This window comes from Sporisorium graminicola, chromosome SGRAM_16 (assembly GCF_005498985.1).
Source record: "Sporisorium graminicola strain CBS 10092 chromosome SGRAM_16, whole genome shotgun sequence".
In the NCBI taxonomy this organism is placed as follows: Eukaryota; Fungi; Basidiomycota; class Ustilaginomycetes; order Ustilaginales; family Ustilaginaceae; genus Sporisorium; species Sporisorium graminicola.
In genome coordinates, this window is record NC_043726.1 from 164,283 (window position 1) to 178,549 (window position 14,267).

Consider the following 14,267-nt stretch of genomic DNA (forward strand, 5'->3'; position numbering starts at 1 on the left):
TGCGAGCTGTCCAAAACTGACTCTTCTCAACCACACCAAAAACAAAGGGTCTCAAGAAATCGCGACCAAAATTTCTTTTTCGCAGCCGGTCCTCTATCACACCCACACTCGTAACGGAATGGCTGGATCTGACGGCCTTTGGAGGAACGTACACTCATCTCAGCTTCAAGGTCGTAGGAGAGCACACAATGGCACGCGGACTAAACTCGGAGAAAACGAATTGCAGAGCGTCAGTGCTAATGTGTGTCGAAACGTTGGAATAAGATCGAGAAATAACGTAAGAACGAGGCAGAGTATGACTTGTGATGAGCGCTGGAGCGTTGTGTGAGTGTATGCGGAACGTATGCGCGGGTCGGGGTTGCGATGCAAAAGTGAGGTGAAATGAGCTGAAACGACATTAATAATCGTCGTGCTTGAGCGTGACGCTCGAAAAGCCGCTGAAGGGGTTGCTCACAACGGCATCGCCTTCTTCGTCGCCGACGTTCTTCTGACCGGCAACAGCCTTGATCACGGCCGCCGGCTTGGCATTAGTGTCGTGGCCCTGGTCATCCAGGTTCAAGCTGCGACTCTCACGTACATTGCGGAAGTTGACGGCATCGACGCCATTCGAGTAAGCTGGAACGATAGGCGGCGTCGAGTTGCGCAACAAGCCCCACGAGATGTTGGAGAACCACTTGTGCTGCTTGACCTCGGACGCGCCCGACTGCGAGCCCATGCGCTTCAGCTCGTCCTTGATGAGCAACTTGCGGATGAGCGACTTGCCAAACGACGAGATGGGAATCGAGTCCGGGAACTGCACCTCGTTGCGCAACACGTTCGAGAACGTCTCGTTGCGCGTGCTTCCTTTGAACGGCGTGGTGGCAAAGATCATCTCGTAGATCAAGATGCCCAATGTCCACCAATCGACGGCCGAGGTGTGTCCGCATCCCTTGATGACCTCGGGGGCAATATACTCCTCTGTGCCGACAAACGAGTTGGTACGCAGGTCAGCAATGCAGCTTCTCGTGTCGACGAGGGGCGCGCTGTTGGGCGTCGCTTGACGGATCATGGCAGGAGCACCGCCACGCTGCGTTGCTCGGGCCGACAGATCAAAGTCGGAAAGCATGACGTGACCGCTCTGGTGAAGCAAGATGTTTTCGGGCTTGAGATCGCGGTAGATGAAGCCCATGAGATGCAGGTACTCCAACGCTGCGATCACCTCCGCGGCGTAAAATTTGGCATCTTCCTCGGGCAGGCATTTGCCCGGACGTGTCTGGAGCGCTCGGAAGAATTCGCCGCCCATGCAGTACTCCATGCAGAGATAGAGATAATCCTCGGACTGGAACGAGTGGTAGAGCGTCACAATGAAAGGGTGATTGGAGGCGGCCAGAATCTCTTGCTCGGCCATGACACGTTTGATCTTGTTGCGCTTGATCATCTCCTTCTTGGAGAGAACCTTCATGGCAAACAGCTTGTCCGTCTTCTTCTCTCGCACCAGGTAAACCTTGCCGACATCACCTTTACCGAGCATCTTGACCTTGCTGAAGCTGTTGGGCCCCACCTCGACCTCTTTGACCTTGATGCTGTTACTGGAATAGGTGCGTCGGAAGCTGCCGGGGCCTCGGTTGACGGAGGTGATACCTGCCAAAGCGGCGAGATTGGCAGAGCTGCTGGGCGGAGGTGGCTGCGACTTTTTGTCCTTGCCGCTGGAGCTCTTGGAGCGATTGGTACCGGGGAAGGCGATTCGACCGGACCTGGGCGTCGAAGAGCCTTTTGCGCTGACCGAGCGGCCCTTCTCAAAGTCCTTGTAGCTGAACGAAGTAGCGCTGCTGTCCATACGGACGGGCGAGTTGGAGAAGTAAGCTGCGTTGAGCTGATCCTTGCTGGGAGTGGCAGGCACGCCTCCCTCGGACGCAAATTGACCGTGCTGGCTCGCCGAGGTGTCGGGAGACAAGTAGCCGTTCTTGGTGGAAGAGGTGGCCTCGTTGAGCTTGGAAGCGGCGGCAGCGTTCTGGCCGTTTTTGTAGAGCTTGTTGGTGTCTGGTGCGCTCGAGACACGCCTCATGAGGCGAGAGGCGAAGCCTTGGTGAGACGAGTCGTTATCGCTAATGTCGGCCGGTGGCTGCAGTTTTCCGGAGGCAGAGGCAGTCATGGCGTCGCCGATGGAGCCGGAAGCGTTGCGATCTTCGGACGAGTAGCTGTCGTTGGAGAAGGAGCTAGGGTCTGTGACGACGGTGGATCCGTTCATGGGTTGGAACGAGGTGGAGCCAGAGTGCGAGCCAGTGTACTGAACATTGTCAAAGTAGTCGCCAGCTCTGTGAGTGCTCGACTCGGCTGAATCGGTGTACACGCTGCGGTCGTTTGCCGCGTTGCCGCTGGCTTTACGGCCGATGGAGCCAAACTTGAACATCTGCTTCCACTTTCTGTCCTTGCCACCGCCGTTGGAGCTGGAGCTGGTGCCGTTGGGTTGGTGCGGATGTGATGAGCTGTGATACGAACGCGCCGAGTGCGGAGCGGGCGACTCGCCGATGCCGGAGCTCTGACCGTTGATGCGGATCTGGTGGGAAGGAGTGTTGGAGCCGCTGGCGAAGCTCGACGTAGATTGGGTGGGAGGGGTGGCATAGGCGGTGCCAGATTCGTGAGCGGGAGTGGATTGCATAGTGCTGATTCCTGATGAGACGGCCAGCGACGACATGCTGGAAAGAGACAGTAGCGTGGAGAACAGGTGGTGAGGGATCCAACAGAAAAGCACGCCGATCGCAAGGAGACTCGAGTGAGGATGCGGAAGCACGAGAGGGTGAAGGCGCGCGTGATGAGGCCTAGCGTCGAACAGGGATGTCGCAGAACTAGAGCAAGCACAAAGAGCGTTGCGGGATGTCTGTACGCTGACGAGATCGAGGTTCAAGGACGGAAGATGCCTGTGCGTGCCTCGACGATACGTGAGCGGGGCCGATCAAGGTTGCACTGTATCGTTAGGATCGCGGTTCGAGATGTTTGCCACAAGAGACGGCGACGATAGCAATGCGGCTCCTCTTGATGATGATGATGGTGGCGGCGATTGGAGACGACAATGCAGGCAAGGGCTGAGGATGCGAGACAAAGGCGGTTGGTTGCACTTCAATGTCGCGGGAACAGCGGGGAAGAGAGAAGGGCTGACAGACAGCGAAAGACGGTCGCTGATTAGGCTTAGCGGACTGCCAAAGATGCGACTAGACAAGCGACACAGACACACACAGGCCGAGGGAAAGAGAGAGGCAGAGAGAGGCAGAAAGGGCGAAAAGGAGGCAGAAAGCTCGTTCGCTGGCCTCGCTTTTTTGATTGTGCTAGTCAGCCCTGAGAGGCAGAATCGCCAGAGCGTGCAGAGCGTGCGAAAATCAAATGCGCGGAGCCACAAATTCACGCCAGCCTCACCCAAATCGTTTGGGAGCAGCAGTCAGCGAGCCAGCGAAGCGCCACAGGAACAAAGTGGGGCAGGACCCAAAACGAGTTTTTAGAGAAGAAACTTCCAACGCACGGCCAAGCAAAGCAGGCAACTCTCTCGATTTCTCGCTCTTTTTGAATTGCCGTCGAATCTCGAGAGAGAGACAGACACACACATGCACACCGAAGCCGACTCGTCCTTGCGCTAGGTCTCTTTGGCCGATGCAATCGCGGCATTTCCGGGGCGCCGTTCGCAAAGATGATAGTCCCGCAACAGTATCATCTTCGATGGCTTGCTAGACATCCTAAACATCCCAAGCTGAACACAAATGCTGAGAGAACTGCTTCTTCTACGGTGGGCCAGGTCAATTGTACGCGCATTGTCCACCTTTTTTCTTGCAAGCGAGGCCCACAGAAATTCGAGGGTGCTCTCTGCAAAGTCTCAGGGACACACACGCGCGCACCTGTCTCGTTGCAGAGGCCTGCAGCTTGCTCGCAGCGAGTTGCAGTAAACGTCGTAAGACGGCCGACAGGAAGGCAAGGATGATCCTTAATTGTGCCTGATCAGCAAATGATCTTCTGCTGCCTCATGTTTCAAAGTCCCCTCTACTTCTGCTTTGATCGAGCTCTGGCGTGATGGGAGATGCTGGCAGCTGGCAGCTTGCAGCTTGCATCTCGCATCTTGGACGTCCAGGGTCCCAAAAGTCTCCTTGCCGCGTATGACACAACCTGATGTGCGAGCCTCCTGCGACAAGCCCGGTCGATCCCTTGCCGACGCCTCGGTGCAAGGTGCGATACAGTACTAAACCTGAGCACCACGGCGATCTCATGGCAGTCGTGCTTGGCTCTGCCGCCCAGCACGTAAAGCGCCCCGTTGCCTGGCAGGCTCGCTTGCGGTCATGCTGCACTTGGAATTGCAAAGCCGGTCGGTCAGGATTGAGTCTGTCCCGACCCAACTTAGAGTATCCTCTCTCACAACTTCCCGGCGCTCTCCCGGATGCAACTCTCTCGTACTCCGGTCCGGTGGTCACAGTTCCACGCCGTTCAGGCTGGGTTCGAATTTGGCAGGCAGAAAAGTAGTCCATGGTCCCTGATCCCGGATGCCGATGTTGAGGGTTCAGCGACAAGGTCCGTCTGTGCTTCCGAAGCTCTTTTTTCATTACCGTTGTGAGATCAACGCACTCGCACAGATTTTGGGAAATAACCCCCACAAAGCCTTGAAAAAGAGAGCGACGCGGTTCGAGAAGCCCTCTGCGCCGGAGCCACCTGAGCAGTGTGCGTGGCTTCTATGTAAGCACAGTCGAATCGCTGAGTTTCTTCGCTTCAATTGCTTCCATCCACTCTTTCTCTCTCGACCATCTCTCATTCCAAGACACAGCAGCACACCATGTCCACTCGAGTTTACGTAGGCAAACTTGCTCCCGACGTCCGTCGTGGCGACATCGAGGATCTCTTCCGTGACTACGGCGTAAGTATTAGGGCAACCCTCCAAAGCATCAATCACCGTTGCGCATCTTGGCTGACTCTCTCGCACACCTCAACGCTATGAACACAGCGCCTGCACGATGTCCGCATTATGGGCTCGTTCGGTTTTGTCGAGTTCGAGCACCCTCGTGATGCCGAAGATGCCGTCAAGGATTTCGACGGCAAGAACTTCATGGGCGAGCGAATCGTAGTCCAGCACGCAAAGAGCGGTGAGCGTCGTCGTGAGCCTGCCGGCCACGGTCCTGACGCTTTCGACCGTCGTGGCGGCAGCAGCTATGGCAGGGATGCTCCCTCGTCCCGCTATGGTGCTCCCCCTCCTCCTCGCCGTGAACCTCGTATCCGCCGCGGCCAGTTCCGTTGTGTCATTTCCAACCTCCCTCCCAACACCAGCTGGCAGGATCTCAAGGACATTGGTCGTGAGCACGGCTCCATCTCTTTCGCCGATGTCGACCACAACAATCCCGACGAGGGCTTCATCGAGTACGACAACCGTGACGACTACGAGCGCGCTCTCGACAAGATCGAGGGTATCGAGCTCCGTGGCAACAAGCTCCGAATCGATCCTGCTCCTGCTCCTGCTCCTGCTCCCCGCGACGAGCGCGACCGTAGCCCTCCTCCCCGCCGTCGCGATGACAGCCCTCCTGCTCGTCGACGTGACGACAGCCGTGAGCCTCGTGACCGCCAAGATAGCCGCGAACCTGTCCCCGAGCGTAACGGACGCTACGACAGTCGAAGCCCTCCTCGTGACCACGACGATGATGTCCCTCGTCCTCGCGACGATTGAACGTCAACGCACTGACCTCACCCCAAAATAGGACTCTCGTCTGCCTGCTTTCCGCCTCTTTTTGTATCGATGTACTCTTTCTTTTCGTGTACGATGTTGCTTCCATTTTGGCTGGTTCTTCAAAACAAACGTTTCGATTCCACGTCCTACGGTCCAATTTGGCTCTCGCATGCACAAGAACTTTCACGCACGGCCCTGCTCCCTGGGACCCCACGCCCCCTCGCGTAGCATAAGGCCATGGTTTTCGGGCCTCTTTGCAAGCAATTCTAGTTCCAACGCGTATCTGTGCTTGCCATCGAATGTCGGTCCACCCACTCCTCCTCGCTGCTTTACACCACTTGGTCTTCCCTCGGCGCACGACGATTCTCACCTGCCCTCGCATGTATGTGTCAAGGACGATCGCTTCTGCCATTGTTTCGGTCCGGGCTCGACACAGCCTACGACCGCTTCTCCTACCGATTCTTTAGCTCGCACAACGAAACCCATTCGGGTTGGACGAACGAATTTTGAGCGACTGCCTTTGGTCTCAAGGAGAGAATGGCAACGTGCTGGCTCTATAGCAATAGTCTGTAGGTGATGTTGCACTCTCTGACTCCGTATCGTTCTCACCCTGGTGTGCAGATCGTCGGGCGACTCTGTCGCTCTCGTCTGTGGCCCCATTGCTCCTGTTGCGATCTTGGCACGTGTCACTATGTTTGCATTTCAACAGGCATCTTGAAGCAGCTGGACCGTTGTCGGCGCCTAGCACTCCCTGGCACATCTGCGACGCTGCTCAGAGCCTCCAGGCGAGCAACATGGCTCTGGAAAGGCGATGCGCAACAATGGACAGGACGGGACTTACAGCCTCTCGTATCTACCAACAACCAAGCAGGATGGCCATCGAACTATCAGTCCTTGTCCACGATCGTCGTTCGAGAAAAAGGTTGGCTCGACACGAGCACACGCACGACATGGTTCGCAGAGGTGAGTCTTTTTGGCCTCCCAACGTCCCCGTCGTCCCTGGATCCGAAGTCGTTATCGCACAACTTTCCTGTGCTGTCAGCAGAACGAGCGCAATGCCTCTGCTTCATCCTTCACCGTGCCCCTTCCCTGTTCGACTCTACGCATTTCCAAGGCTAGGTGAACTCGTCTTGGCATTCAAATGATTGCGCGCTCGGAGTGGCGCGAATGCACGCACAATATAAATACATGGTCTCCTATGACACACGCCCGCCCAATCACACAGGTTTGCTCTCCTTTGAAGCCTGAATGTTGATTGTCCGTGACTGGTCTCTACATGAGCATGACCTGTTTCGCTCTGGGCGTAAGATCGACCTGACTGACTCCACCGAAGAAGTCGGTCACCTTGGTTTGGCTCAACTCTCTCCGGAACAGATCCTTCCTAACACCGGGATCGCTTTCGATGACAACGCGATCGTACGCCTGGAAGAGGTCGTTCAATGTGGCGTTGGAGCCTTTGTGCATGCCCTCCATCCACTCGAGGACGAAGTTGGTGAAGCGATCGATCATGGCTACGCCGAGGTCGTCGTCGGCGCCGTGGCTATAGCTGTTCTGGCCCTTTTCGCTCGAGCCTGTGGCGAGGACGTTGGGGGAGTAGATCTTGCTGTAGAGCGTGTTGGCCTGGCAGGTGTCGACCATGAAGAAGAGCTCGTGGTAGCGTTTCTTCTGCCACATCTGCTCGATGGCGTCGGCGATATCGACGGCCGAGATCTCCTCGTAGTCCTGGAACTTGAGGAACTCGTCGCCACCGTGGCCGGTCATGTAGAGGAACACGTTGCTGCGCGCGTCGGTCTCGAGGCGCTTTGACTTGGGCGTCGTGGGGGGAAGCCGGCCGGTGAGCAGTCGGATCAGGTTTTCCACCGAGACCTCGTAACCACGATAGTCCACTTCGATGTTGTGTCCGTACAGATCCAGCCTGTTGTGCGACGAGGCCCACACGTTGCCGGGGAACTTGTTGCGGGGGTTGCACGCCGCATCGTCGGCGAGCATGAGGATGATGTTGCTGTCCGGGATGCCGAGGCGCTTGACCGTGCGGTACATGCCGAGCGTATTGGCGATGTGGCGGTAGTTGAACCAGAATTTCGAGGTGCACACAAGCACTGCCCAGTTGTTCGTGTGCCCTCCGCGGATGTGGTCGGATGAGGTGGTGTTACTGGAAAGGGTATCAAGGAATGAGCTCGCAGAAGGATGTAACCCGATAGTGTGGAGCGCATCGCCGAGGCCAGCATCTTCGAAGAACCGTGTGACTTGCGAGACTTGTTCAGAGGTGAGGAAGGATTCTGGAAACGCAAGCGGTGCTAGTACTGCCAGTAACGCTACGAGTACTGCGAACAAGGTCAACCGTAACGCTCCCCGTCGCCCGCGCGATTGAGGTGATGCGCCTGATGTTGAAGTACGCGACTTTCGTCGAATTTGCGTCGCTACACCGCCACCGCCGCGGCCGCCGTCGCCAGCAGCAGCAGCAGAGTTAGCATAGGAGACATTGCCATCAGCCATCGTTATCACCGAAGCGCTGTGAGGAGATGGTAGAAGGGTTGAGGGGAAGAAAGGCATGCAGGGTGCACACGAAACGGCCAACGCGCGAACTGACACTAGTTCATCGCCGATTTCCGAAACCAAAAAATTCAGTGGCAGAACCACTATCTCTCTTTCGCTTCTTGAAAGGCTTGCCTCGCCGTTCTCCCTCTCCTTTCCCCTCTTCGCACCGCCATGGGCCCCGACTGTCAACACAAACATTGGCCGTCGAGTCCAGACAACGATGAAAAGACGGCATCTGTTCAATGTTTTGAGCCGTGAGCGATACCGTATGATGATGATTGACCTCGAAACTCCGCCCACTGTCGCTTTAATCGTCCCCTGTACTTTAAAAGAAGGCTCACCAAGGAATTCAACGTCCGCTGCTGTCTGACACCATCCCCTCAACACAACTACCGCATGATCAATATTCTCTTTCATGCACGCTCAGCACAGGCCATCCCTCCACTCCCAGATCCTCGATCCTACGCACCCTAACAGCACAGACATCGCACAGTAAAGGGGGAGGGGTCGAGTATACGTTTTGCATGCAGGAAAAGAAAAGGAGCGACAGAAAAGGGCGAGAGGGATCGAATCACGCACAGACGTGGGGTTCGACGCCGACTACTACAAAGGAGTACGAGAAGGTTTAATCACAGAAGAGTAAGAGAGTGTGCTTGGCGTTGGAGAGAGCATCGAGACAGAGCAGAGCAAGAAACAGAGCGCCCGCGGACAGCAAGAATCGTTCTACACCCATCGAGGCCAGCCTCCCGGCAGCAAGAAGTATCAAGGCGGCGAGCGAGAAAGCGCAACAGTATCAAAACTCTGAGTGAGGCCTGGCCCGTGACTATGGGGAAACGGAAACATGTCTAGAAGGAAAACAGGTGCATGATGCTGAGATGGAGATGTTGTATTCTTGATTTAGTACGACCACTGCTTGTTGGGCTGGAGGCCCCAGTCACCAGCAGGAGCGCCATTGTCGCGCTTGTAAGACCACTGCTTGTTAGGCTGGAGGCCCCAGTCGCCAGCAGGAGCGCCGTTGTCGCGCTTCTTGTAGGCAAACTGTCTAGGGTCTACTCCATAGTCAGCCGCGGCCTCATCGCGCTTGTACGACCACTGCTTGTTGGGCTGGAGGCCCCAGTCACCAGCAGGAGCGCCGTTGTCGCGCTTGTACGAGAACTGGTTGATAGGCTGCAGACCCCAGTCGGCCGCGGCCTCATCGCGCTTGTACGACCACTGCTTGTTGGGCTGGAGGCCCCAGTCGCCAGCAGGAGCGCCGTTGTCGCGCTTCTTGTAGGCAAACTGTCTAGGGTCTACTCCATAGTCAGCCGCGGCCTCATCGCGCTTGTACGAGAACTGGTTGATAGGCTGCAGACCCCAGTCGGCCGCGGCCTCATCGCGCTTGTACGACCACTGCTTGTTGGGCTGGAGACCCCAGTCGGCAGCGGGGGCACCGTTGTCGCGCTCGACGGCGGCAGGAGCAGGGTTGTCGCGCTTGACGGCAGCGGGAGCAGCTTCAACGGCAACAGCGGGGGCAGCCGCGGCAAAGCCAGCGGCGGCAACACCCAACAACAGTACGGAAGCGCGGAGCTGCATGTTGTCGATATGAGTTGGACGGTGGTGGTGACGATCAACGACCAGGAAAGGAAAAGGAATAGAAGAGGGAGTGGTAGATGATGGTGGTCACAAAGAAAGAGGGTAGCAGAGGGAGGGGCTGATTGTAGATCAGCGGTGTGTGTGTGTTGGGTAAGGGGACGGATCAGGACATCGTTCTTTGGCGAAGCAGGGCTGCTTATAAGGTGGAATCGCACGTCGACGCAAGCGAGGCGCGGCCCGCTATGCGAGTGCGAATGGTTGCTGTACCTCACAGCGCGAAATAGAAGCCAGTCCGGAGAAGCGAGAGAAGCGAGCTGCATTCGATGGGGTGTGTGGGAAAAGAGTCAGCCACCGAGGCGCAAGGGCGGTGTCAAACGGAGGCCAAAGGACACAACATCCCCTCGGCCCCTCGAGAGGCCACAGCAGCGGCGCGGACGGCACGCCATAAGGTGCCTGGAGATTGCAACCACACCGGCAACACGCCACTCTCACTAGAGTCGACGTTTCCATGCCGCGACTGCAGTAGCTCAGGTACTCGACGAGAGCGGAAGCAGCATCCAGCATACGGAAGCGAGAAAGCCGAAACACGATTGCGAGCCAGCCAGCCAGCCAGCCGGTGAGCCAACGAGCCAGCATGCGAGTGCGTGCGAGGCCGAGAGAAAGCGAGCAACAGAAGGGGAAGGAGGCGGCAAAGGGGGTGCGCGATGCGAATGCGCAGGTTGGCGTATGAGGGGGAATGCCGTGGCGGCGTGTTTGTCTACTTTGCTGCGTTGGGGATCATCGACTTGCGGGTGTTCACGGCACTTCGGCAGTTGTTCAGTTTGAAGATCGCCTCAGCAGGAAATTAAAGCTGTGTTTAAAAAAAAAACGGCAATAAAACCCTTGAACAGGCAGACGATCACAAGGCAGGCAGTTCAGACAGGAACGATGGATGCGGAAGCAAGGGGTTGGAGAGGGAGGGGAGCAAAGCAAGGGCGAGTGACGATCCACAAGAATGATGCATTTTGGGCGTAAAGCCTTGTTGCGGGAGCGAGACTGACCGACGAGTCAAGTCATCACAGCTCACGGGTGAACAATGATTCAACGCCGACAGGCACTTCAGCAGTGTTCCCTGGTTTTTTCTCATGGTCACGGAGGCACGCGAGAGGCATGAGCGTCATGCCCTTTCTTATTTCATTTGTTTTTTCTGTTTCTTTATTAGTGAGTCGGGGCTGAGAAACCCCTGGCAAGCACCCGACCAAATACAAAATGCAGCAGCTGGATAGCATGACAACCATGCCGGCCGCACTTTTGCTCATCAAGAAATCTGCCTCGGCTAGCACCTTTTGTGCGCGAAAGTTCCAAATCTCTCTCTGAAGAGAAAAAGAAAAGAAAAATCCAAACACAAAGAAAGGCAGCGAGCCAGCCAATACGTAAACTCGCCAAGTGCGACGATGTGTGGCATGTACAGCAGACAAACGTTAGCGTGGGAAGCTTGTTTCTTAGCGCTTCACCGCGACATCCAAGCGACACCCGCCTCATGACCTCAACACTAAGCTTGGCGGTCAGTCAAACCGAGGAATGACCACACGACAGCAGTACACATACACATCTTGCTTGTTGAGCTAGTCGCTGGCGGCCATCTGCAAAGCAGAGGGAGCGACGTAGACGGCGAGGAGAGCATGAGCCAATCACGTAGCGATTCTACGAGGTCGGCGCGGGCGGCGCTTGTCCTTGATCAGCTGTCACTCATCAAAAGGGAAAATTGCCGGGGTGAGCGTACGCCGGCCAATAGGATGGGCGGCTCCCCAGATCCGTGGCAAGGGCCGCCTCGATCAACAGGCAAGGGGGGGCTGTGAGTGCATTCAGATGGTTGTCAGTCGCATCGGAGCTCGAATCGTAAATTGACAGAGATACAACGTGCAGGAAGAAGAAGGCTAACCTCTGCGGACTTTCAAACCAGCTTGAAAATACATGCGCATACAGGAGTCGGAACATCAACGCCCTTTGGCGCCTCATTCACCTCTGATCTCCCAGCACGAAGAGCGCTAAGAGTGCGCGCGGCACTGCTTCTCTCACTGACGTTACCGGTAACCTTCCGAACGTGCTTGTCGGGGTTGACACTGAAAAACTGTGGCTTGTATGCGATCCGCTGACGCCGCTGCTTTCCGAGATTCCTCTCTTCAAGTCGGAGCGCTTGCATCCGTGAGTGCTCACAGACGAACGACGAACACCGGCGGTGGTTGAATCTTTTCCGGCCCTACAAGGTTAGAAGACAGCCATCCCCTCTCGACAACGGAGTCTCACCAAGGGGGAAACGGCGCCTTGCTCTTCGCCCCTCGACCAGATGCATACACAGTGTGAGAATCCCCGAGAACGATGGTCTCCAATGTTGACCCGCGATGCTATCAACTGCGTTGTCTCCGAAGTCTACAATCGGATGACGACGTAGAAAGCCCGTTACCATCCAACGGGCAACTTTGGTAGGAAATGCTGTTTTGGAGCCGTCCAGCTCGGCTGCTCAGTGATGACTGCATCCAAGGCACAAGCGAAGTCGACCGAATGCTTGCAACCACGCGTGACTAGTGCGCAGTGCGCCAGGTACGACCAACTTGCTGCCGGGCCCGGCTGGCTTGGACCTGCATCGCTAGAACGACTTTTGTCGATAATACGCTCTCTAGCGTGAAAAGAAATTCGGGTAGGAATGAGCGTTTTCTGTTTGCTCTGCTCGCTCTTGCATCATTTTCCAAACACAAGCGAGCTAGCGCCCTTCTCTTTTTCCATCAAACAAAAGCCACTGCGAGTTGCAGAATACAGTGCGGAGGAACGCGAGCTCCAAGCTTTAGCGATCTCCGTGTGCCTTGCTGGGTATGTGTCTGAGTGTGTGTGTGTATGGCTTCGAACCGAGCCGAGCGTTCTTCGGCGAGTAGCTTCCGTGAGAGCCTTTCCACTACCTCCTACGTATCGCATCCCCTTTCTTTCCATTGTCGCGTCAGGTCGGACGCAATGGGTGTAAGGGAAGACAGCGTGGGAACAGCCCTCGGTGAGACACTTGTCGGGCGAACAGCTGGTCAGCCAAAGCGTCGGAGACCTTGTTACCGTCGGTGAGTGTGCACTTTGACCGTGTAGCGCCGCCAACCACAGTCGACATAGTCGGAAGAGGCCGAGTGGGAACGTTCTTTGCTCATTCCTGCTGCTTCTATCGGATCGCGGATCATTTCCCATTCACCGGCTTTCCCCACGCCGCTCTGAGGTGAGCAGGGCAAGCTTCGGTCGGTCAACGTGCGCGCACGCCATTCCATTGCGCCGGTCGTACCCATCCTTTCGTGCTCTCTAGCATACTTTTGCGCCCTCCGAGGCTTGTCGCACACATACTCAGGCCAAGAGGAGTGCATTGACGACCGCGCAGGTGGGCCTGAACCCATTGAGCCTTGTTGAAACCGTTGACAGGGTGCCTAAGCCCTAATTTGACTCCGGCTCGTATCGTTGACAGCACACATCTCTTTGAGCTTCTTCACGAAACCAAGAGCCAGTCCTTGTTCATCACTTGAACCCTCGGCGGTCGGTCGATGAACCCTCGTCGGTCGGCCGCGACCGCCGAGTTGGTGAAGCCTGACCAGCTTCATGTCCGACGAACTGCGTTTTGCAGCTCAGACGATGCGAAGCCTCTCACTTGCGCCGTACTCCGCTCGCTGCCCTGCCAGTTCACGGAAGCAGTGGTATCGATGCGGATTCTTTCCCCTGTAACCTTCGAGGTCACCTTCACCCAGCTGAGATGCAAATTTGACTAGACTAGGAAGAATCGCCTTGACTCGCTTCTAAGTTTGATCGCCGCAGCTGAGTTGCAATTCGATCGTATCGCTAACGATTGCATCTAACTTGAAGCTCAGCTTGTCGCAAAACTTCCGACATTATCGTCTTGGAGCGGCCGTCGGAAGGTGTGCGAATTTGCAGCTCCGCGCCCGTACGGTCTAACGCACTGCGGTGTTTCAGTGTATGCTTCTTTTGATCGACGTTCATATGTGTTGGGTGGGGGTCGCCGCTAGAAAGATGACGACAAACCGCCTTGCTGCTGCGTGCTGGGGTTGCGCATTCCGATCGCGTCGTTGACCAATCCCACGCCTTCGTTCCCTTTGTGTGAATGCCGCTCTCACGCTTTGGGACGGAAGTTGAACCTTGTTCCTAGACCGGGTGACCGATGGGTTCGTGTCTTCGACTGCAATTTGGCACTTGCAGTCGATGGTGGTCGGCGTGAGGAGTCTGCCCGATTTCGGGTTCTTATCGGGCAATCCTCCGCCCCAGTTTCTCACCAGCATCAACAAAGTCTGCGCAGGTACACGATTCCTTCCAGAACCCGTGTCTTGGGGCGAATGTGTCATTAGCAACATTCCGTCAGGTCTCGCCTGCACTCTGTTCGCCTTTACGGTCTCGCTTGGGCTTTGCTTTCTATCGAGACCATGCGGTGCAAAAGTACCCCACGTACCAATCGCTGTCTCACGGCATTGGTCGC

General features: G+C 56.2%; 4 protein-coding genes across 4 annotated transcripts; 1 reads left to right on the forward strand and 3 right to left on the reverse strand.

Moving 5' to 3' along the window:
• Positions 1–397: 397 nt before the first annotated feature.
• EX895_002676 (uncharacterized protein) lies at positions 398–2,674 on the reverse strand (the record flags this gene model as incomplete). The annotated part of the gene is made up of 1 exon (XM_029883274.1): positions 398–2,674. The coding sequence occupies one exon, from the start codon at positions 2,672–2,674 to the stop codon at positions 398–400; it is 2,277 nt and encodes a 758-aa protein (XP_029740309.1).
• A 2,112-nt stretch (positions 2,675–4,786) lies between these two features.
• On the forward strand, positions 4,787–5,668 carry EX895_002677 (uncharacterized protein; the record flags this gene model as incomplete). Its single annotated transcript, XM_029883275.1, has 2 exons — positions 4,787–4,867; positions 4,955–5,668. The coding sequence occupies 2 exons, from the start codon at positions 4,787–4,789 to the stop codon at positions 5,666–5,668; spliced, it is 795 nt and encodes a 264-aa protein (XP_029740310.1).
• A 1,272-nt stretch (positions 5,669–6,940) lies between these two features.
• On the reverse strand, positions 6,941–8,164 carry EX895_002678 (uncharacterized protein; the record flags this gene model as incomplete). Its single annotated transcript, XM_029883276.1, has 1 exon — positions 6,941–8,164. One exon carries the CDS (start codon positions 8,162–8,164, stop codon positions 6,941–6,943), a length of 1,224 nt encoding a protein of 407 aa, XP_029740311.1.
• A 939-nt stretch (positions 8,165–9,103) lies between these two features.
• EX895_002679 (uncharacterized protein) lies at positions 9,104–9,778 on the reverse strand (the record flags this gene model as incomplete). Its single annotated transcript, XM_029883277.1, has 1 exon — positions 9,104–9,778. The coding sequence occupies one exon, from the start codon at positions 9,776–9,778 to the stop codon at positions 9,104–9,106; it is 675 nt and encodes a 224-aa protein (XP_029740312.1).
• Positions 9,779–14,267: the final 4,489 nt, after the last annotated feature.